Raw genomic sequence first — 21,280 nt, forward strand, 5'->3', positions numbered from 1 at the left:
CCCTGTATAGGAAATTAGAAAGAGATGGTAGGCCTGCCTCCTGCTGGGCTTCGGAAATAGTGTGTTGTAACATGCTTGATTCCAAAAGACTTGATCCGTTTGAACAACTCCACTGTCGTCGCCCGGTCGAAACGAAACTCGTCCAGCCCGAATCCAATCTGGATACGGCCGTCTCCGTAAGGCGCGTTCTGAGCCAGGACTTGGATCTTATCCATGATCCAGTCACAGAATATGTCGCCGTCGACATCGAGGGGTTCATGCTTCCGCAGTCGCGAGCTGGGACAGAAGCAAAACACCGCGCGTAAGCCAGACGCTTCGAGCGCAGCAATGGCTGCATCGGCTGATCGAAAGTTAGATTAGGCTCGACTCGACCGTCCCCTATTTGTGACAATGATTGACCTACAATGCTCAGGGGAGTAGTGAAAGTGTGCGTGATCCATGACTGTGGTAGTTCCCGCATCGATGCCCTCCAGCGCGCCAGCCAACTCGGCCCAGAAGATGTCGTTCGGCTCATGGTGAGCGTTGTCGAACAATCCTGACAAGCCATACGTAAGCGTACATCGACGATTTTCCCAACGAGATCCATAACTAAAATCGCCCCAACCTACCGAGACATAAATATTCAAGGATGGTGAACTCGCTCCAGAGCGATTTGCACAATGACTGCCACAGATGCTGGTGAGTGCTGATGAAGCCCGGGCTCACAATCTTGTTCTTGCAGTCCACCACCTTGACATCAGACCCAGGTGGAAGTTGAATGCCAGGTGATATTTCTTTGATGCTCTTCCCCTCTACTAGGAGATCGCTCTCTATGGGAACGACATGATCATCATCGTTGTGCGTCAGGACTGTGCCGCCGCGAAACAGAACTCTGGTCGGTGCTGCCATTGCAAAGACCGAACAGGTGAAGCAGACGGAGCAGATCTTTCAGATGCTAGAGCTCTTCTCGAAATTCGTAGGGATTCTGAATTTGCTCTGACGCGTCCCGGATGAACACAAATTTATTGTCCTTTGATACAAACAAGTTGCGGCGCATTTCCATGCACAGTGACCGAGAGCCGTCCACTCGCCTGGGCATTTTCGAGGCCTTCTCTGTCATGCCCTCCGTTTGTGGGGCGGATTGAATGCAAACCCATTCAGAGCAAGTGGACCCCCTCAAATGGCCATGTCTCGAAAGCAGCACTTCTGGCACGATTGGCTGCTCCGCATGTGAGCGGTTGGACACAGCAAATAGTTGAATATCATGAGCAAACCGACTCAGAAATTCGGACCTGGGGTCAAGTTGTCTTCCAGGATCTCCAATTGGTGGTTGGCCTCCAAGAACAGGGTGGAGGGTGGTATAATCCAATGGGAAAACCCGCAAACTCTCAAGTGACATGCTTCTAGCCTTGCTTTTGCTTCTTTCGCCCTCACTTTCGTGCTACCGAATGTATAGGGGAAAACCTTCTTCAAGCCTTCCTTGAATCCAAGGTCGGCCAGAGATGAAGGCTGGTAAATACTTGCTGGTGCTCCGATTAATTGAAAGTGGGGCGGATACCCTAAGACATCACGACCTCAAGTCCTCGGAACAAGGCCGACCGCACCTGAGGTGATGGGACTGTACTGCGAGTACTGCGCAGTCTTCTCGCTCCGTATGCCGGACATTCACTCGATGTACATCTTACTGGGAGAGGGACATGGTTTATTTGACCGGGAATCGGGACAGGTATCGGGCACTTTGGATCTTGTGGAAACGATATCTGAATGACGAATCTCGTATTGTTCAACGATCGTCTGCCCTGGAGGCGAGTATTTGACACTATACATGGTCGCCTGAGATCCTCAATACATGCGAGTCCATTCCCTTGAAAAGCTGGAGCATCCGGGTATTCTATGGATGTCTTGTAGCAGAGTATTCTGCGGGGCTCTCCCGTGGCTAAACATGACTGCGTTCGGGGGTTTCATTGACATTCTCAATCAAAGTGGTAATTTTCTGATCGCTTTCTTGCAATCCCGCCGCCTTCTCGTCAAGGTGAGAATGGCCCACACGGGTCTTCCAAGCGGCGCTGGCTCCCTTCTGGAACAGCTCCTCGACTTCCTCCAATGTCTTCTGTCCAGTTTCGGGATATTGCAGAAACATGTGGATTGCTGCTGTGAAGCACAGGACTCCAAACACGATAAAGGTTTTCCAGCTGATATTAGCAAACGCGGGGGGGACAAACAGCCCAAGCGCAAAGTTGCAGGCCCAGTTGCACACAACCGCGACTGACATGCCGACAGAGCGTGTCTCGAGGGACCACACTTCAGCAGAATAAACCCAGGGCACCGGTGCGAGCGTCAATCCGTACAGCAACATGTTGATGTAGGAGAAGGCGATGACGGTGTGACTGGCTGCGCCCGTCACCGAAACCCTGACGTTCAAATTGCCGTTCAGCCCGTCAGGAAGATAGGTTCCGTATTGACCGAGGACACCACCGACGACAAATTGACAGGTTCCCATGCCTAGAGCTCCGAGAACTAAGAGAGGTCGGCGTCCGATCTTGTCCACGACAACGTAAGCAATCGCCGTGCCGACGATCAAAGCCGCATACTGCGCTCCCGAAGAGATCAAGTTGATATCGCCCGTCAAACCCGCCATCTGGAATATGTAAACGACATAGTAGATCAGCACATTCGCACCAGTGAGCTGTTGCCAGACCTGCACAGAGATACCGGCGAGGGTGCGGCGCCACATGCCGTTCTTGATGAACTTCTTCCAGCCACGAAGGGCTTCGCGCTCAGCAGCCAGAGTCTGTGTGATCTCTTGCCACTCTGCGATTACTAAAAGGTCTTCGCGGTCGCCATTTGCTTGAATCTTGGCGAGGACATCGTAGGCCTCCTCGAGACGCCCGACTTTGGCGAGCCATCTGGGTGATCGGGGCAGGAAAGGAAGACCAGCTATCAGCACCAGACATGGCAACAACTGCAGGGCCCAGGCAAGTCGGAAGGACGTCGTTGCTCCCGCAATGTGAGAGGTGCCGTAGCCGATGAAGTACATGATCAGGACGCCGATCTCGATGGCAAATTCTTGGAAGATAATCAGAGCTCCGCGAATTTCCTTCTTCGCAATCTCGGCCAGATACACGGGAACTTGGGCAGAAGTGACTCCGACTGTGACACCGTTCAAGATGCGGCCGCCGATCAACATTCCAGTAGAGACGGTGGCCGCCTGGATGCTGGTGCCGAGTAACCAGAAGAAACAGGAAACAAAGATGGTGTCTCGGCGGCCCCAACGGTCCGATGCAGGACCAGCGAGTGCAGCACCAACCACCGAGCCTGCGGCCAGCGAGGAGCCAATGGCACCCTGGATCGCACCGTGCGGGTTGTCGAAATACTCGATGTATTGTCGAGTGCCGATAATGGCGGAAAGGGACGATACGTCAAATCCAATTCTACGCGCAGCAGTTAGCACCCATCATCAGCGAGAATGGCGGTTGAAAACCCACAGCGCCCCTCCGAAGGTGGCAACCACTGCCATGAAATAGGGGTTGTATGTCTTGGGGGCTTTCATGGCTGCGCTTCTTGATCGCTTGGAAGTTGGACGGTTGGAGGAAAAAGAACGTTAGGGCCACTGCTTGCTGAGTACGGTTGCACTGAACGATCTTCCATGGTGCTCGAGGAGCTACCGACGCCTTTTTATGCTCTTGACTCGAGGTGTGTACATGCTTTCTCTTCCCCAGTCTCCCCAGTCTATGAGCTCCCCACGTATTTCGGCTTCGGAGCTCGAGTGTGTGGGGTCAACCAATAGGAAAACATGGACCAACGAGACCCGCACGACACGGCTCTTAACATTCACTACGGGGCAAGGAACCGCCTCTGGCAGACCACGACTGGGGCGAGTGGTTTGGTTTCAGCCAGTTGGAAATCATGGTTTGTTAGAGCACATTGCCGGTTACAGGTGGGCTGATCTCAAACACACGCGCAGTGGTTCTTGGTTCAGAACCGAGACGAAAGTAGCGAGAGCTGCTTCCTCAGGCTCGACTCATGCCTGATGCGTCGGCATGGCAAAGTCATATAAAAGGGCCCCTGAAGCGGCCGCACGCACCCTCCTGACCATCGTACCCACTCGATCTCACTGGTCCGAAGACACTCGTTCGTCAGAGACCTGGTCCATTCCTGTGACAAATTCACGCCGAGCTGAAGGCGAGCCTCCAAATCGTCACCGCCTGTGCAAAGCGGACTCGAAGTCAAAAATGGCGAACAAGTCAATTACGTATCGACCAACAGACGGCAGTCCCGTGCCAGCATTATCTATTTGCGGCCACCCCCTCTGCTACCCGACCTTCCTGGCGAAACAACGGCAGAGACATGGACAGAACCCGGCCTGCGAGCTGCGTGCGGCACAGAATCAAGACGAGAGGAACGGCGTCCATGGCGACTTAGAGGCCAATCCATCCTCGTTGAAAGTGCATAAATCCGAGCAAGACAAATTGCTGTACATGTATGAGCGGCAGAAAGTTGTCGACCTGTGCTCCTCGTACGCGTACACTTTGGACTCCACAATGATGAACGCCGACGTTGCGCACGATTGGGCCAATCTCTTCACCGAAGACTGCGTCGTGACCTACCCGTTCGGGACGCATGTCGGCAAAGAAGGGCTGGCCGAGTTCGCCATGGCGGCGGAATCCAGGTTCACTCGGATGCTGGTGAGTCCCCCACCATCGCGGCCTATTTAACACAGAAGGAGCTCGAGGCCCCCCCCCCCATCGGAGGTAGACTATCAGAGCTGACGCCAACAAGCACGTCGCCAGCAACTTCGTCGTCGAATTCGAGTCGGATATTGTCGCTCATGCCCGGTACACCTGCTTCGCGACCCATGGGCTACACGAATCGGACATTTCGAAGCATTTCATGGAGGCTGGATACTATTACTCATCGTTCCGAAGGGTGCCTACGGCCGATGGCTACGGTGCCTGGAGGTTCTCGCACCTCACCCTGGACATGGTGTGGACTCTCGGCGAGTCGCTGGGACTGAACGAACCGCAGAATGGATTAGTTCAGACTCGATATTAGGTATTAGTTAGTGCTGTATAGACCACTCCTTTGTCCTTGTCGCGAGGGACATAGAATCTGCGCCCATATGCAATTTATGTGACTAATACCGAGTTGTTCTACTAGACCAAGTAATTTCGGAGCTAGACCTCGACAGCTATAGTTCGGAGCTATTAATGGGAAGAGGGCACACTCCGAGTCTTAGAATGGAGTGTCTGCCTGCAGAACGAACATATCTTCGTCAAAATCCCATTGCGGGCCTTGGCTCGAAAGAGTATCGAGGGACCTAATCGAGCGACCGAAGCTATCGCCTGGCGCGGCGAATTGTACGGGAAGGTCAAGGTTGAAGTCCAGATCCGGGAGGTCGAAGGTAGCGTGGTCATCCGAAAAGTTTCCGCTTGCGTCGACCGCAGAGCTAGCCTGGCTCTGGGAGCCCTGCTTCCTTACAGTATTGTCAAGGAAATTGGTGATCTTTTCTCCAGCCGCGCGCGAAAAGGGCATCGCATCTTCATGGACACGGAATACGCCAATAGCTGCACGAAGATCTTCTGGAACGTTGCAGGTAATTTTTGAGACCAAAGTAGCTTGCACAGCTGGATAAGCAGCACACAGAAGGTGTGTGACGGCGGCGTTCCAGAGGTACTCAAGGGCGTGGAAAAGTATGCCCTGCAGAGTGCCACTCACGCTGCTACCGGGATGACTGGTCGATGGACAGCAATTAGCACTCGATCTTGGTGCAGAAAGCGTCTAGGGCAGTGTGTTCAAGATTGGCATGTCACGTCTTTGATAGGAGTCAAAAGTGTCTACCTCTCTGTTCGGGTGAGGGCACAGGAGTACGACAAAAGAAATGGCGGTCGGAATTAAACACTCACATCGATGTGACGACGATTTTGATGGTTTCTGACGAGATATCGACGCATTTTGCGGCCAAATCCAGAACGCTTTCCACAACACGTTGATGTCGCCGGGTTTTTTCAACGACGAGGTTCAAAAATGCGCGATAAAGTAGCAGCCTCATATGTAGAAAACCTGATTCATTAGCTTTCCTCAGGGCTGCGCTATTACTCGACTTACGAAGACGGATAACGAGTCCGTGAGGCTCTTTAGTCCATGGGCATTCGTGAAACCAGCTCCGAAACCACGTCTGGAACGTTTCATCGGCTCTTTGGAGCGCCTTTCCGCGGTCGCTTATGCTGCTATGCTTGTACGCAAGTGAGTAAACCTGATCCCAAGTGTCCCACGTTACGTATGTAAATTGTCGCTGGGGAGTTAGAAACATGCAAAATAGTTTCGTTCCGGTTGCCTCACCATTCTCTCCAAGTACTGCAGGTCGACTGGGGACGTTTCCATGTTGAATGGCGTGATGTCGACTTCCCGTGCTTGAATAGTGCATGGACGTCCAACTACGGCCATTATTTCCCTTTCGAGAGGTCAAAGAGTGTCATGACGACGGCTTTACAGGAACACAATACCGTTGATATGTAAAAAGACACCTGAAACTGTTAGCACGATGTAGAGCTCGAAGTCGACCATCGTACCAGAAAGTTGAACACCATCCGACAATGTGTGCTGAGTTGTCCGGATCATTTTTCAAAACCCTGTGCAGTCCAATACCGTATCCCACATTTGCTGCCAGGCCAAGAACGGCGTATGCTTCATGTAACCTTTGCTGATTGTATAGCCACAGAAACTGATCCTCTTGTTAGCTAACACTCAAGATGGCGGGGAACGCTGACCATAAGCATCAGGCTGTTTACAGCAGATATATCACCCCCTGCAAAAGGTACATTCACAAGGCTAGACTTTGCCAACAGAAAACAAGCTTCCCCGTCTTGTGGCGACGCAAGAGCTTGGCCCCGGAGGGTTGGGTCCGAGTCAATGAGGCTGTATTGATGGCCGAGTGCGATAGTCATGTACATAACGGTCGTCCACCATTCGTAACCCTTTCCCTCTGTCGGTAGACCATTGTAGTAATCGTTGAAAGTTCCGACAAAGAGCCTTCGATTCAGGATCGGGAATATGCGATGCGCCGTCTGAAAGTAACAAGCTACGTATCTTTCCGCTACAGGTTTTGGTGGTAAGAGCGAGCCTGACGCCTTTCCAAACGATAGTTGGGACGGGCCCCCAAGCCATAGAAGCGCTCGATTTTCTGGGATGTGCAGGTCCTCGGCATCGACCAAGTCGGTATCTGGACCGTCTTCAGTAGACTCAATAGCATTGATGATCATGTTCGACGATGATCCGCCATAAAATTCGGGCAGCCTTGTCGGGTCTAGTGTCAATCGGTTGATGCCTCGCAGTGCCCGATCCATGTCATCCTCTGGTTTGTGCGTCGTCCGTTTGGTACTGAAGACATCGACGTTAAACAGCTGAGACACTCCATCCTCGTCTGGAGACCCTTCATAAAGCCGTAGTCGCTCCTCGAGGTATGCAATCCGCCTGCCAATGTCACTTGAGGGACACGCCGGGGGCTCGAAAGACTAACTTTACAGCTTTGGCAAGAGTAAGGCGCTCAGAAGGCTGGACGTCCCCGTCGTAGGTGCAGACAAGGCTGTTGTCTGCACATGCCTTGCAAGGGCTTGCTGCATTACACTCAAGCGCCAGTGTCAGTCCGATCGGCAGGGGTCAGGTGCAGTCTAGCTAACCTTTCTTCGTAAAGCTCTGCAGTTATTGCATGCTTGCTCGATGCGCGTTCGCTTGTTCGAACTCTTCGCAGCTGTCGAGCTGGCTGCTGCAGGAGTGGCCGCATATTCGTGCATCCTCTTAAGATTTGTAGGGCTATTTGTGGTCATGGTTGGAATCCCAGCGACAGTGAGCACAGTTGGAAGACGCAGGGACGAGGGCACAGATTCCGGTTGAAGACATGGGGAACCACTTGCCAATAGGAAAATCTGGGGAAGGCGAGCGGGAACTTTGGCTTGTTGTGGCAACTCGTGGGGTTGGCGAGACCAAAGAGGAGAACGGCTTATTAGTCTAGACAGACCTTGAGGACCTCCTCGAAGAATGACAAGTTCCTTTTCAACAATCACAACACATGTTGATAAGTTGTGAGAAACCCGGGGATTGTTTAGACGGGTCGGAAAGGATATGGAAACTCCTGTACAAGTATCCTCGCACTCAAGACAACCTTCCCAAGGCCCATATCCACTGTCGGACTTCAGACCTGAGTGTCCGCTATTTGAACTGACCCAAGACTTAAGCAATCATAGTTTGCCGTCATTGAACCCAACGTCCTGCTTGCTTCTCATCCGGCTCCCACTGGGTGGCTCCCCGGAATTTCAGCAAACAGACATCTAGGCTATTGAGGATGTGGTCGGCTTGTTTCCATGTGCGCGGCATCTGCCTTCTCCAAGCTCAAGTCTGTACTATCGACCACCCTGATCTCTGCCTCTTCTTGCCTCAATTGCTCGACAGCGGCTTTGGCAGAGCCAAGACGTCCGGTGTCGAAGATCACCGAGACCTCCTCGATGGTCAAACGTCTGAGCACTATTTAGTACGTGAAGGGTTACTGTTCTTTGCCGGAATGTACACACCTAGTTTCCGGGAAGAACAAGATGATGAGGATCAGGTACATGGCGATGAGGACAATATAGACAATATAGCTGCACGCTGTCAGCATCTAACGCGTTGTAAATCAAGTCATCGGCAACCTACTATTTCCATGCAATGTGGGCGAGCGCAAGCGGGTTGACCCACTGATTCTATATTTGACTTAGCCCAAGGTCGCAATTTTTAGCGATGCAAGCCTGTTCACTCACAAATGCTTGAGCAATACTTTGCACGGAGAGCATGATACTTAGTCCTTTGAGCCGCATATGGTATGGTAGAATCTCAGCGCCGTAGGAAACTGGAATGTTGTCAGTGACTGCAGTTTGGAAATCCAAGCACAACTCACAGGGTAAAGGTGTCCATCCAATGTCATAGAACCCGTAGTACACGAACATTATGGGCACGACTGCAATACCCACCGCGTGGCTTTGAGTGTGGGCAAAGCTACCCGAGAGTCCTGTCATAACTATGTAAGACACGAGCATGCCGACCGTCGACGCTAGCCACAATACTCTTCGCCCTGCCCTTTCAGCATTCATGGAACCCAAGTAGGCGAGGAGCAAATTCCACACCGCTAGTCCACCGTTTATGCCGGAGACCTGGGCAGGGTCAGTGATTCCTACAAGTTTTAAGACCGGTGCGAGGTAGTAGGTGATGATGCCGTTGCCGATCCAATTCTAGAAGCCCCCACAGTCAGCATATTTTCTGGAGGACATGGACTGCGGCATCATACCGTTCCGGTGGCCATGGTGATCAAAACGAGCAGACGTCTGCGGTTTCCGGGCGACTTGAGGAAATCGGTGAAACTCGTCTTGTTGTTTTCTTGTTCCAGTTTAATAGCATGGCAGATTTCTTTGTACTCGTATTGCACTAGCTCGTCATCCCGGTCTCCGTTGGCATGATATATGGCCAAGATGTCTATCGCTTTGTCCGTATGATCATGGTGAATAAGCCACTAACAGCATAGTTAATGTCTGTCGCAAGCTACAGACTCGGGTCTACTCACGCGGGGACTTTCCGGGATGAAGAACAGCAGAATCAACACCATCAATGGCGCGAATATCTGGAAGAGGCAAGGCGCTCTCCACGACCAGTCAGTCTCCTTCCAGTGTAGAGACCCAAAACAGAACCAGGCTGCTGCAGTGGACCCGATGTAGTAATTGCAGTAAAAGGAAGTTGACAAGATCGACCTCAGCCTTGGATGTGCAATCTCTTGGAGAAGGGCGATTGCAGTGATTTTGCCAAAGGGACCCGCGGCACCAATGAGGACTCGTCCCGCTATGAAAGTGCCGGTGCTGTGGGAGAATGCGTTGACGAATGCTCCCACGATAAGAATGACCGATCCGACAGCAAGCGATGCTTTCCGTCCCCATCGCGAATTGATGGCAGAACTGATGTAGGGAGTTAGAGTGGCAGCTTTGATTGAAGTAAGCTTCCCTTCCGACAAGAAGGATACACAGACACCTACGCAGAAAAAGACTTGCAGAAATGAGGCCCAAAAAGCTGCTAGAAGGGTCATGGAAGTATTTCTTCCATTGCGGCATTGCCTGCAGCCCGTTTAGAAGGGAGGCATCATATCCGAGATAGAAGACACAGAAGTAGAGTCCGATACAATGTACGACGTTCACTCGAAGACCAGGGTCCCTCCACCAGGACGGGTTTGTATTGTCTATCGGGGTCAGCGCAAGTCTCACGTAGAAAAGGGGCATTCATCACTTCTAAATTGACCAAATGTCTGCTTCTCCCACTCATTGCCCATTTTGAGAGATTCAATGTCTCAAAAGTTTGCTTTTTCAGTAGAGGCACACTTCGAGCGAGTATCATGTAATGAGGCTGCTGCAATTTGACCTCAGTCCGACGCTTTCCTGACCTCTTATTGTTTGATCTGGGGAAGGCCGCACAGATATCGTATCTTGTTTTTGAGTGGGGATGCTTCCCCACGGGGAACAGCCGAATCCATGCTGTCGGCAGACCTTAAGACGAAGTCCATCCTTAGCGAGAGAGTGTGTGGAACCACTGCGCTAGGAAATTTCCGAGCTCTCTGTCGCTGTGCGGAGACTGTGTTTCCGAAGTGAGGGTGATTGCCAGAGAGGGAGGCACCCTCAGAGTGTCAATCAACGCGGCTCTCACGTCGCCATCATATATTAGATGTCGTATTTTGAACGAGGGCAACACGCTAGGTCCCTTGCCATTCTTGCACCATCAATCCTAGTTCGTTCAAAAGGGCTTCAACGGAGATGACGACGACAACGGCCACCGAGGCCGTCGGCAAAGCCGTCATCTCGATCAAGCCGACGCCAACTTGGGTGCCACTGGAAATCAAAGGCCACATCCCAGAGCCTTTTATTATATCGGATTTCAACCTTCGAGTTGTTCCTCTGCACCCTACATATGCTTGTGAGCTGCAGGGTGTGGAATGGGACAAACCTGTCACTCCAGAACTGTACCGAGAGATTCGCAAACTTGTTGATAAAGTAGGTGACTACAAGCCGACAGAGCGGCTCTGGCTGATGACAATTCTAGTATGGTGTAGTAGTCTGTCGAAAGACAAACTTATCGGACGAAGCACATATCCGATTTTCTCGTTTCTTTGGGGAGCTTGACGACGTCCGACCATACCAGAAGGCTGGTAGGATCCACAGACTAGCATACCCTGAACTCTTTGATGCTGGCAATATCGACCCTCAAACAGGGGATGTTGCACCTTTGTCGGCCGCGCAAGTAATTGGGAACAAGGTACAATGGTGGCAAGCCGGACACCGCTGACAGCACTTGCTGATCCGGGACCAGGCAAATGAGCTTTTCCATACAGACTCTTCGTTCAATAGCAGGCGAGCGGGTCACTCACTGTTGTTAGCCCACAGGATTCCTCCTGCTGGCACTGGAGGACACACTGAGGTATGTTATCCGTCATTGTAGAGGCCGGCTTGCAGCTGAGACCCGGGTACAGTTTGCAGACTCTCGAACTGCATACGATGATCTGTCTGACGATCGGAAACGTCAGCTTGAGGGTTTGGTTGCTGCTCACTCGCTATTTCATTCTCGAAAGAAAGCAGTTCCGGAATATTTCAAAGACACTAATCCAGAGAACTTGCCATTGAGCCGTCACTTGCTTGTGCAGAAGCATGAGTGGACTGACCGAATGGTATGCATGAGTTTTGTTGTTTGTCGCATGCATCATTACTGACGAACGTCTAGAACCTCTATATCGCATCATATGTTCATCACATTGAGGGAATGAGCAGAGAAGAAAGCACCAGGCTTATAGAGGAGCTACTGGCCCATGTTTCGCAGCCAAAATACCGATATACTGCGGAGTGGATCCAGAATGGTGACATGATAATTTGGGACAATACTGCCGTCCTGCATCGTGCAACTGGAGGCTCTTATGAAGGACGATATCCGCGAGATATGCGTCGCACGACGGTGAAAGATATGAGTAGCACCAGGTTTGGTTTGAACGGGGAAGGAGCAGACTGGCGCGTTGGTTTGCCTTAGATGAGGTCATAATAGCACATTTGAAGGGCTCTCAGGTGTTTCTCCTTTATCCCTTCATATCCAAGGGACCCCATATTCACTTGAAGGCTGTTGAAAATAAGCGTCCCAGCTGTCCAGGCTCGCAAAAGTATCGTAATTGAAAGAAGCAATCCCACCTCCCGCGATCTCTTGGGATCCAATATTCTCAGCGAAGTGATCCTGGTGCGCTAGACCAGGATTAGAGTAGGTGAATACATTATCAAAGGCTGACGGGGTGAAGTTCGCAGCGCCGTTCTGCGGTGACGTCGCTGGTCGAAGAAGAATCGATCTCACGGAGGTCAGTACACTTTCCAGATCGTCGAGAATCCGTCGTGCCGCACGTAAGACTTGAGACAACTCCCTCAACATTGCAACAGCGGCATGAAAGCTTTCTGCATATTCAGTATTGTGTGACTCCAGGCCAATTTCAGATAGATCCCGACAGAGAAGAGTGGCGAGAATGAGGATAGCTCCCCCAACTGTTGTGGCAAGATGGAAGCGAAAGGAGCTTGGCTCACTGATTTCGTGGCTGTGTGTCTTTATCTGCTCGACGATATCTGTGGCTAGGGTTCCACAAAGAAGACCTGTACTGGCGCTATACTTGAGCGATACCATTTCTCGACGATGGAGTAGAAGTCGCAAATGGCTTATACGCTGCGGAAAGAACTTTAGTTAAGTGGTAGAGCGAACTGCATTTTCCAAGCTTACCGTGTTGACCAAAAGCTGCTGTCTGAGATGGCGTCGCGTTGGTGAAGTATGTCGCGGTAGGAGCGGTATGGTTGGGAGAGTGGTGTCTGTCCAGTGTCTGATCTTTGCGTCGACTAACGCAATGGCCTCGGAACAGGGCCCATCCACGCTGGCAGAAAACATTGTGTCCCAAACCACGCCAGCCAAGTTTCCGAAGGAAATCATACAAACCAGATACATGATTGCCGACATTTCGGGATCGGGTTCCGGAAGAGGACTGCTTGGGTTAAGCATCTATACGCGGGCTTTCAGTGTCATGCGCTGTGGGGGGACGAAATCCAACCACCAACCTTGTCACATAGCCATGCAGGTTTGTCCACGCGGATATCGGAGTCTCTCATCCCATACGGACGTCCACAGCTTAGAGATATGCGACGATCGACAAAATAGACAGTCCAGAAGACGCGCTGACGCATGTGCGCCGTATAAGGATTGTGATCTTTGCCCCAGCGCGGCTCATCGTGAAGCCCCATTTGAAAACAGAGTCTGCACGCAATGCCAATTGCACTATAGGCGGCACTTGATCTGTCAGCGTGTACCAAGTAAAACGCCTATAAATAAATTAGCATACCTCTCTAGTTGGAGCTTCCCATTCTACCTCGTAGATTAAGAACTGAATGAGACATAAATCTGCTTTTCCGCTGAGCTTCCGTTTGCGTAAAAGGGCATCGGATGCCAAAAACCACTTCCATCCAGGACAAGGCGCCGAAGTTAATTCGTGCACCGGATCAACATTGCGGAGTATATCCGCGCACGCAAAAATTATGTAGTTCAAGGCCAGGAAGCAGATATCGTCGCTACGTGCAAAAGCGCCGCGTGCGAGATTGTGATTCTTCTGCTTGAAGTCCGACTCGTTCACGCAGGAGTGGCACGGGTTGATGTCTTCGAAGAAGAAATCGATGTAGTTCTGGTAGTCTGATGTGCTTGGGAAGGGGAGAAATTGCGATCCCACCCGTACCCTTCTTATGGTTCCGGGTGTCCGGTCCGGTGTCCAATCCTGCAAGCCAAGCTGTGCCTTCATAGAGTCCAGGTTTGCATTCAGTGCTGATAACGGGGCCTCAAACGTCGTGTCACCTGCGTGGGAACAACATTAAAGTCTGTTTCCAGGCAGCGCGCAACACCTACCCTGGTAATCCTCGATAACTTCGAACGGGCTCTCTGCAGCTTCATTTGATCTGACGCTGCCTTCCCGCTGAGGAGACAGCAGCGCGTTGATCTTTTCCTCCAGCCTGGTTAATCTCTGCTCCACGGATGTGGAACTTGGCATCGACTGCCGAGTCCATTGAGACAAAGAGGTACGGGTAGAAATAGGCTGACTGTTTTCATTGCTCGGGCCGAGGGTCGTATAGTCGACGTCTTGCGAAAACTGACAGGACAGTCCTCGTTGGCCGCACCGCTGACATGGACATTGACCAGAGCACTAGGCAGCGTCATAAGGTGCAATAAAGCCAAAGCAAGGTAGTCAGATCTTACCTTCAATTTGCTCTGACGGCACTGGATACTTGTAAGGTGTTTACAGCAGCCCTGTGGATCTTGTAGACGGATGTTGATGACTTACCAGGCTCGAGAAGCATACTTTCCTCGAGGGCGTTTCGAAGGGGGACTGTCGGATGCCTCCACGGACATGATCGTTCTAGCCACGGTCACCACGTAGCGGTTCAGGTCAGGACGAAACACGCCCGAAGGCGGATGTTGACACTTGGAGAAGAGCGACAATTGTTTTTGAGGTTCGAGCGTTTTAGAACATGTTCGGAAAGAGCCCGACGCATGTGGGGGAGGGAAGGGGCAGGGAAGGGGGAGGGAAGGTCAGCCGCGACGGTGTCTGGCCTGGACAAGCTTGTTCTTACAACGTTGAGACTACTACGCAGCAACTTTCTCTCATCGAAGCGCTAAGGTACCGATAGTTTGATATTGACCTGAGTGCGTCCCCCTGGCTCTTCACCTGCAGGAAAGAGCCCTCTTCATTTCACTATTTGGTCCGTTTAGCTCTGCTCAGCAGAGGCTCCACAAATTCGTTCACGACAAAGCATTCTCCTTCTCGAATACCTCTAGGAGGCCTTCTGACATGTTTTGTACCACAAATTCCGTAGCAGCTGGCAGCGGCCGGCGAAAGTTACCTCCGAGTCTCAACTTCCCATACTGAGGACTTACATGAATGTCCATGGCCGACTTGATTCCAAGAAATCCCTGAACTCCGTCAGCTTCCTCGTCTCAGCTGGCAGGGCCAGTTCACTCACAACCCGATTAATATACGAATCTGCCTTTGTCACCAAGTCTTGCAATTCCTGGGCTTCCTTAAATCTGCTCGGGGGTTAGCCTTGCAGCTGGCTGGACTAGTTATGCCTGACATTTCGGGGTCACCAGTTTCCAGGGCCTTTGTACCTAATTGAAATAACCTCAAGCAGACCTTGGGATACAGATTGGCTCTGCAGCAGTCAGCAACAGACGACACGGAAAGCAAAATGACATACGGTCCCCCAATACAGCCATGATGCCGGGCGACTATTGCGGGGAGCAGGTAATCTGTGGAGCCTGCGAGAACCAGAAATGGCAGTCTATGTCTTTCCCGATATTCTAGTGAGTCAATATGCAGTGCTACTCGGTGGCCTTTGGATATGTTGAAACAGGTGAGTTTCACACCGCTGTTGGGAACCAATCAGAAAAAGAAAATCGACGACCTTTGCTGGAGCACGAACACAATATTTGGATGTTCTCTGATGCCACAATGAATCAGTATACCGATCCACTCATGTCTCGCTACATTGAACTCACGATATGTCGATGAGGAAGTCAGCGTCGAGGTCAATGCCTCCAGTGGCAAATGGAATCTATGCCGAGAGGGTCAGGATGGTACCCGGCACTCTCCGAAACAAGACGTACATTGTACAGCATCACCGGCACCGGACTAGCATCAGCGACGGAGACGAAGAACTCCTTCAAAGCTGTCTTGTCTCGTCCAAAGACAAACGCATAATATGCAGGAGCGACAACGATGCTGGCCCAGCTCATCAGTAGTCGCTCCTTTCAAGAGCGAATTCAACTCACACAGCATCAGCACCTTCGTCGGCAGCATCTTTAACAATGTCGATGGTCTCTCTAAGGCTCGCCGCCCCTGCTCCAGCAATGATTGGTATGGATCGATAAAGACCGTTCTCTTCCAATACCTCTCTTGCTGTCCTGACCAAAGCTTTTCGTTCGTGACTCGAGAGCAGGTTTCCTTCCCCCAATGTGCCACTCAAGACTAACCCGACGCCCAGCATTGCCAGTCTGAGGACCGCGGCTCGAAATGCTGGCAAGTCAACGTCTTGTTGTGTTCCATCTGTGAAGGGTGTTAACACCGGAGCATACACGCCCGGCCGGAGCGCTGAAGTCAAATTGGCCATGTCTCACAAGAGTGATTTCACGCATGTAGACCTTCTGTCTGGTTGGTTTTACCAAATATTCCGACTAGGCCAGGAAAGCCTCTCCGCACGGATACTATAAGCAAGAGTAGCAACCCCAAGATCTTCGTTGGATGTTCCGACCATCTTTCCGATAATTCCGACCACAACTAGTGAATAGGTTGGCACTGGCTGAACATGCTTAGCTTTCGCCGGGAAATGCTCTCTCGTGCATCGACGATACGAATCTGGAATGAACATGGCCACAGACGACCCAACAATCGTATCCTTCACGGTTAGGGACCTGCGATGGCCGACCTCACTCAAGAACATTGGCTCAGATCCAATGAATCTAGCAGGCGAAAATGCTCTCGGTTACCTTCAGTATCACACGGATACTGCGCTCATAGGGACTGGTTGGTCTTTCAGCAACGGACAAGGCAATGAGTAAGTGGTTGTCTCTGGCATCCAGGGACGTCTTGGTGACTTTGTAGAGTGCTGTGCACAGCGATAAGAAGCCTGGCGCCACGGCTTGTTGGGCGAAAGCTTTCCAGCTTAACGTCAAACATGGGGGAGACCCAACGGCAAATGGTTTCTGGTCAAATACGATTCATGTCACCTGAGCGCGGGGTCCTCCAACTTGCTACATGTGCTGTTTTGAATGCAATCTGGGATCTCTGGGCAAAACATGAGCGAAAGCCGCTATGGAGATTGGTCTGCGACTTTTCGCCCGAAGAACTTGTCCGTTGCATAGACTTCAGATATCTCACCGACGTGGTGACTCCTGACGAAGGCATCGAGATGCTGAAGCGGCTAGAAGCATCGAAGTCTGAACGGCTGAGAGCAGCTTTGGAAAACCAGGCAGTTCCAGCCTATAACACTTCTGCAGGTTGGTTGGGTCACTCAGACGATGAAGTTCGGAAACTGTACCCGTACCCGTCCGTCACAGCTGACTTCATATCAGATTCGAGAGCTTCTTAAATTGGCAATGTCTCAGGGATTCAAGCACTTCAAGCTCAAGGCCGGACTTGGTCTGCAGTCGGATCGTAAGCGGCTCGGCTTCGTACGTGAGGTCGCTGGAAAAGATGCAATCTTGATGGTTGACGTCAATCAATTGTGGGACGTTGACGAAGCCATTGAGTATATGAAGACCCTAGCAGACCTCGACATCTGGTAAGGTGTGCGGCTGGATTTCAGATCGGATATTTGTCTCACTTTTTCAGGTTCGTCGAGGAGCCAACATCTCCAGATGATATTTTAGGACATTCGCGAATCCGCAAAGCCCTTAAGCCTTATAAAATTGGAGTCGCCACTGGAGAGCATGTTAATAATCGCGTCATGTTCAAACAAATGCTGCAGGCAGAAGCATTAGACGCTGTTCAACTGGACGCGCTCCGGCTCTGCAGTGTCAACGAGATTCTCAGCGTCCTACTTATGAGTGCCAAATTCGGAGTTCCTGTTGTGCCTCACTCAGGGTAAGTGGGAGGAGTCTTTGGCTACCGTATAGAGCTTCTGCTGACTCGAGGTTATTCCTGAAGGGGTGCTGGAATGGTGGAATTGTGTTCGCATATCAGCACGATAGATTTTGTTGCTGTCTCTGGCAAAAAGAGTATACTCGAGTACACCGACCATCTCCACGAAGCATTTGCAGCACCCGCGCACATCACCGAGGACGGATATCACGTCACCCCCACAGTTCCTGGATACTCTTGTGAGGTAAAGGAGCAAGAGTTTGAGGTATATGAGTGTCCCACTGGCAGCTTTTGGAAATCTGGACAGGGGAGAACAATGCTTTCGGATCCATGGCGCGGAGTCCCGAATCTGCAGAGATCATGACGATGGTTGTGTCCTGATATAAGTACCATTTTCTCGTAGGGATCCAAGAATGGAGTCCCCCTGATTATCGTCCATTATGGAATTTATCTTGAGACTGAGCGTAATAGAGAAACTGCCGTAGAAATCAGATCGTCGCCGCGATGGTACGTAAGAGCATGAGCGTGAGGGTGACAAGGAAGTGAGAAGAAGGTGAGTCGCGAGCATCGGGTCTTAAAAAGCGGCATCGCCGGCGTGAGCAGTTCGACTATTGTTGTGCTCTCAACCTCCTTGACGAGGCTGAGGGTCCACGTGACCGCGATGGCGCTGCCGCTCTTGATTGGCGGACTGCGTCTTCTCGCCTGGGCGGTGTGAACAAGAGGCAACTCAACCACCGCGATCCATCCACTGTCTCCTTCACTTTCCACTCTATCGTTGAAGTCTGCATTGATCTCGATTCACGATGGAGGCACCGTGGTCTGGCTCTCGAGTTGAGAGCCCCGTTGCTTTGCTCTCCGCCGACAGCCTTCCCCAGTCAACTTTCATCCATGATAGCCCCAATGCTGGGGTCTCAATTCTGTGAGGCTCTAGGACTCGTGGCAGCGAGATAGCTGCCGAGCGTTGTTTCGATACTTGTTTTTCTCCAGCCCGTCTGATATCTGAATTCGTCAGTCGTGAGTTTCACGTCGAGGCCAACACGGAACAGCTACCTAACATCTGACAGGCCATGGCCATGCAACACCTCGCTCCAGAGATCATGGTCCACATCTACGAATCCCTCACCTCGGTGTCCGACATCATCAACCTGTCGTTGACATGCCACTATTTCCACGACCTTCTTCCCAAATCACAAAAGCTTTCCCTGTTTTTCGGCGCGCTAGATAAAGAGATGGGCCCGCTAGATGAAATACTACAACTCCTGACCCAAAACGACAACCAAATGCTTCATGTTCGGCGCAGCCCGACGCTGTCCTTCGCCCTGTTGACGCAAGCTGCTGCCGTCGGCCGCACCGCGGAACGCCTTGTCATGTTATACCCGAGCTTCCGCTGGACGGAGGCGGAGAGCATGTCTCGCAGATTCCTCGACGCCGTGGAAGCACGACGACTGCGCCGCGCTGTGTACCGGTTCTGGAGCTACACGCAGGCTTTCCACGGCCGTTTTGGACGTGTACCGCGCTTTGACATTATGCCCTCGGCCGAACGAATGCAACTGCTCCGCACATGGCCCACCGACGAACTGTGTGAGCTCGAGGATCTACGCTGCACATTGGAACAACTACTGGCGACAGAAATCTGCCCTACAGACGGGGAGGTATGGTCTAGAATGTCCGACGATACCAGACATGTTCATTTTTACGCTCCTCCCGCATTCGGGCATACCTCCTTCTTCGACCGTAGCTATCCCGGATCTGTGGGGTCATACAGTGATGTGTTCCATAGCTCTCGCGATATAGTGGTGCTGGACAGGACCAAGCCTTCGGTGCAGGAACTACGGCATAGACACATGTTGGGCTGGGGCAGTGACATACACAGCTTCTACTTGGTGCAGTCGTTCTTGAAGTTCTCACCCGCGCAGATCCTGTGGCTGTACGACACCGCGGTGTCCAAGGCCGACGTGGAAAAGTATATCGAGACGCACACGGGCGACCCCTGTTTCTTTGAGTCTGGGTCGATGTTGTTCCACGACTGGGTGACGGTGTTGCATACTCGGGGGGTGGACGTGCAATCAACCCGGGAGGCGATCTGGCAGGGGACGGCAGGGATTGTGCTGGATGGACTCCCGAGTGAGACGTAAAGCAATAGATAAAATGACAGCCACTGTTTCGATATTACCTTGCGCTACCAATACCCATACCCATACCTTACATCTGCCTTAGGCTACCCATACCGTTGCAGATGTGCACATTACCTCCTTGAGGATGGATTGTCGACTCTGTTGGTCGCCCCCGAGGTCACACACCCAGGAAGAACAAGAAGGGATACTTGGCGAGAGCGAAATGTTTCTCTAAATCTCTTTGCGCTGCCGAATTAACTCACTACCATAAGCCATCCCATCGGTAAAAATGAAGCCCCCACTGGAAGTTTCATGCTCACATCGATACATGTATCAACCTTATGTCTGTCGGACGACGCCATTGCTCCCTGATACTTCGTGAAAAGGTGGATTGAGACCTAGCAACACTTGTTGCCTTTCGCATCCGGTGTCCCCGACGGCGTCATATCGATCCTCACACCGCCAGTTGGTGCCTGGGCTGCATCACCCTGATCGAGGGCCTTGCTGGACACGATTCGGTAGATTTCTGTATTTGTTCTGCTTAGCGGCGGTGGGCGGAGAGAGTGGTCAAGGGGATGTATTTACCTGTTAGGATGTTCTGGAACGCGAGTTCGACGTTGCTAGCATCAAGGGCAGACGTCTCGATGAAGGATAGATTGTTCTCGCCTGGGAACGTGTCAATAGAGAAAGCTCTTGCTCGGCTGGAGGGGGGAGAGAGGGCGGCACGCACTCGCAAATTGCTTCGCCTCTTCGGTCGGGACAGCCCGCAGGTGTCGCAAATCGCTTTTGTTTCCGACCAGCATGATGACAATGTTGGCGTCCGCATGATCCCGGAGCTCTTTCAGCCACCTGGTCACATTGTCGTAGGTCTGATGCTTGCTGATGTCGTAGACGAGGAGCGCACCGACGGCACCTCGATAGTAGGCGGACGTGATGGCTCGGTATCTTTCTTGCCCAGCAGTATCCCAGATCTGAGCCTTGATCGTCTTCGTGTCGACCTGGATCGACCTGGTTGCGAACTCGACGCCAATGGTGGACTTAGAATCGAGATTGAACTCGTTTCGGGTGAATCGGCTGAGAAGGTTGGATTTACCGACGCCGGAGTCTCCTATGAGGACAACCTTGAACAAGAAATCGTATTCGTCATTCGCCATGTTGGGATCGGGAGGAGGGGGTTCTTAAGGCAACCAGAACGAGGATGTTAAGGACGGCGAGGGGGGACGCGTGCGAATCGTCAAGAGGAGCGCACTTCAAAGGTCGCCGTGCCGCGGTGACTGTAGTCGACTTGAAGGGTGGATGTGACGTTGGGCCACGTCGTTAGGAGTAGGTTGGTCAGGGCTTTGCGTCTGGCCACATATGAAGCCTCATCAATTGTCTGGAAGCGCAATCTGATGACCACGGCGTTCCGGCGGATCACGTGATTGTTCTTGGCCGCGGGACGCCGCTTTATTGGCCGCCTCTTGCCGCTCCAGGCAAGAGAGTATGCGAGGCT

At 51.9% G+C, this 21,280-nt stretch overlaps 11 protein-coding genes across 11 annotated transcripts; 4 read left to right on the top strand and 7 right to left on the bottom strand.

Annotated features, from left to right (window-relative positions):
* Positions 1–14: 14 nt before the first annotated feature.
* Positions 15–888, bottom strand: PV08_09528 (uncharacterized protein; the record flags this gene model as incomplete). Its single annotated transcript, XM_016383845.1, has 3 exons — positions 15–340; positions 404–535; positions 609–888. 3 exons carry the CDS (start codon positions 886–888, stop codon positions 15–17), a joined length of 738 nt encoding a protein of 245 aa, XP_016232468.1.
* A 1,027-nt stretch (positions 889–1,915) lies between these two features.
* On the bottom strand, positions 1,916–3,529 carry PV08_09529 (uncharacterized protein; the record flags this gene model as incomplete). The annotated part of the gene is made up of 2 exons (XM_016383846.1): positions 1,916–3,410; positions 3,465–3,529. 2 exons carry the CDS (start codon positions 3,527–3,529, stop codon positions 1,916–1,918), a joined length of 1,560 nt encoding a protein of 519 aa, XP_016232469.1.
* Positions 3,530–4,019: 490 nt separating this feature from the next.
* Positions 4,020–5,031, top strand: PV08_09530 (uncharacterized protein; the record flags this gene model as incomplete). Its single annotated transcript, XM_016383847.1, has 2 exons — positions 4,020–4,664; positions 4,759–5,031. The coding sequence occupies 2 exons, from the start codon at positions 4,020–4,022 to the stop codon at positions 5,029–5,031; spliced, it is 918 nt and encodes a 305-aa protein (XP_016232470.1).
* A 180-nt stretch (positions 5,032–5,211) lies between these two features.
* Positions 5,212–7,802, bottom strand: PV08_09531 (uncharacterized protein; the record flags this gene model as incomplete). The annotated part of the gene is made up of 8 exons (XM_016383848.1): positions 5,212–5,710; positions 5,883–6,039; positions 6,085–6,271; positions 6,319–6,430; positions 6,549–6,700; positions 6,747–7,449; positions 7,496–7,602; positions 7,656–7,802. 8 exons carry the CDS (start codon positions 7,800–7,802, stop codon positions 5,212–5,214), a joined length of 2,064 nt encoding a protein of 687 aa, XP_016232471.1.
* Positions 7,803–8,308: 506 nt separating this feature from the next.
* On the bottom strand, positions 8,309–10,318 carry PV08_09532 (uncharacterized protein; the record flags this gene model as incomplete). The annotated part of the gene is made up of 9 exons (XM_016383849.1): positions 8,309–8,489; positions 8,544–8,612; positions 8,665–8,711; positions 8,769–8,857; positions 8,906–9,236; positions 9,293–9,514; positions 9,566–9,975; positions 10,028–10,228; positions 10,276–10,318. 9 exons carry the CDS (start codon positions 10,316–10,318, stop codon positions 8,309–8,311), a joined length of 1,593 nt encoding a protein of 530 aa, XP_016232472.1.
* Positions 10,319–10,796: 478 nt separating this feature from the next.
* Positions 10,797–12,057, top strand: PV08_09533 (uncharacterized protein; the record flags this gene model as incomplete). The annotated part of the gene is made up of 5 exons (XM_016383850.1): positions 10,797–11,033; positions 11,083–11,295; positions 11,350–11,457; positions 11,510–11,704; positions 11,758–12,057. 5 exons carry the CDS (start codon positions 10,797–10,799, stop codon positions 12,055–12,057), a joined length of 1,053 nt encoding a protein of 350 aa, XP_016232473.1.
* Positions 12,058–12,111: 54 nt separating this feature from the next.
* On the bottom strand, positions 12,112–14,089 carry PV08_09534 (uncharacterized protein; the record flags this gene model as incomplete). Its single annotated transcript, XM_016383851.1, has 5 exons — positions 12,112–12,729; positions 12,784–13,056; positions 13,113–13,373; positions 13,421–13,896; positions 13,948–14,089. 5 exons carry the CDS (start codon positions 14,087–14,089, stop codon positions 12,112–12,114), a joined length of 1,770 nt encoding a protein of 589 aa, XP_016232474.1.
* Positions 14,090–14,838: 749 nt separating this feature from the next.
* On the bottom strand, positions 14,839–16,205 carry PV08_09535 (uncharacterized protein; the record flags this gene model as incomplete). The annotated part of the gene is made up of 8 exons (XM_016383852.1): positions 14,839–15,009; positions 15,060–15,123; positions 15,171–15,248; positions 15,294–15,464; positions 15,519–15,536; positions 15,595–15,650; positions 15,703–15,817; positions 15,868–16,205. The coding sequence occupies 8 exons, from the start codon at positions 16,203–16,205 to the stop codon at positions 14,839–14,841; spliced, it is 1,011 nt and encodes a 336-aa protein (XP_016232475.1).
* A 256-nt stretch (positions 16,206–16,461) lies between these two features.
* Positions 16,462–18,055, top strand: PV08_09536 (uncharacterized protein; the record flags this gene model as incomplete). Its single annotated transcript, XM_016383853.1, has 6 exons — positions 16,462–16,649; positions 16,697–17,117; positions 17,167–17,375; positions 17,426–17,677; positions 17,741–17,939; positions 17,963–18,055. 6 exons carry the CDS (start codon positions 16,462–16,464, stop codon positions 18,053–18,055), a joined length of 1,362 nt encoding a protein of 453 aa, XP_016232476.1.
* A 686-nt stretch (positions 18,056–18,741) lies between these two features.
* Positions 18,742–19,809, top strand: PV08_09537 (uncharacterized protein; the record flags this gene model as incomplete). Its single annotated transcript, XM_016383854.1, has 1 exon — positions 18,742–19,809. One exon carries the CDS (start codon positions 18,742–18,744, stop codon positions 19,807–19,809), a length of 1,068 nt encoding a protein of 355 aa, XP_016232477.1.
* A 377-nt stretch (positions 19,810–20,186) lies between these two features.
* Positions 20,187–20,942, bottom strand: PV08_09538 (uncharacterized protein; the record flags this gene model as incomplete). The annotated part of the gene is made up of 3 exons (XM_016383855.1): positions 20,187–20,314; positions 20,374–20,454; positions 20,519–20,942. 3 exons carry the CDS (start codon positions 20,940–20,942, stop codon positions 20,187–20,189), a joined length of 633 nt encoding a protein of 210 aa, XP_016232478.1.
* Between the last annotated feature and the right edge of the window lie 338 nt (positions 20,943–21,280).

Source organism: Exophiala spinifera (assembly GCF_000836115.1).
Source record: "Exophiala spinifera strain CBS 89968 unplaced genomic scaffold supercont1.7, whole genome shotgun sequence".
Lineage (NCBI taxonomy): Eukaryota > Fungi > Ascomycota > Eurotiomycetes > Chaetothyriales > Herpotrichiellaceae > Exophiala > Exophiala spinifera.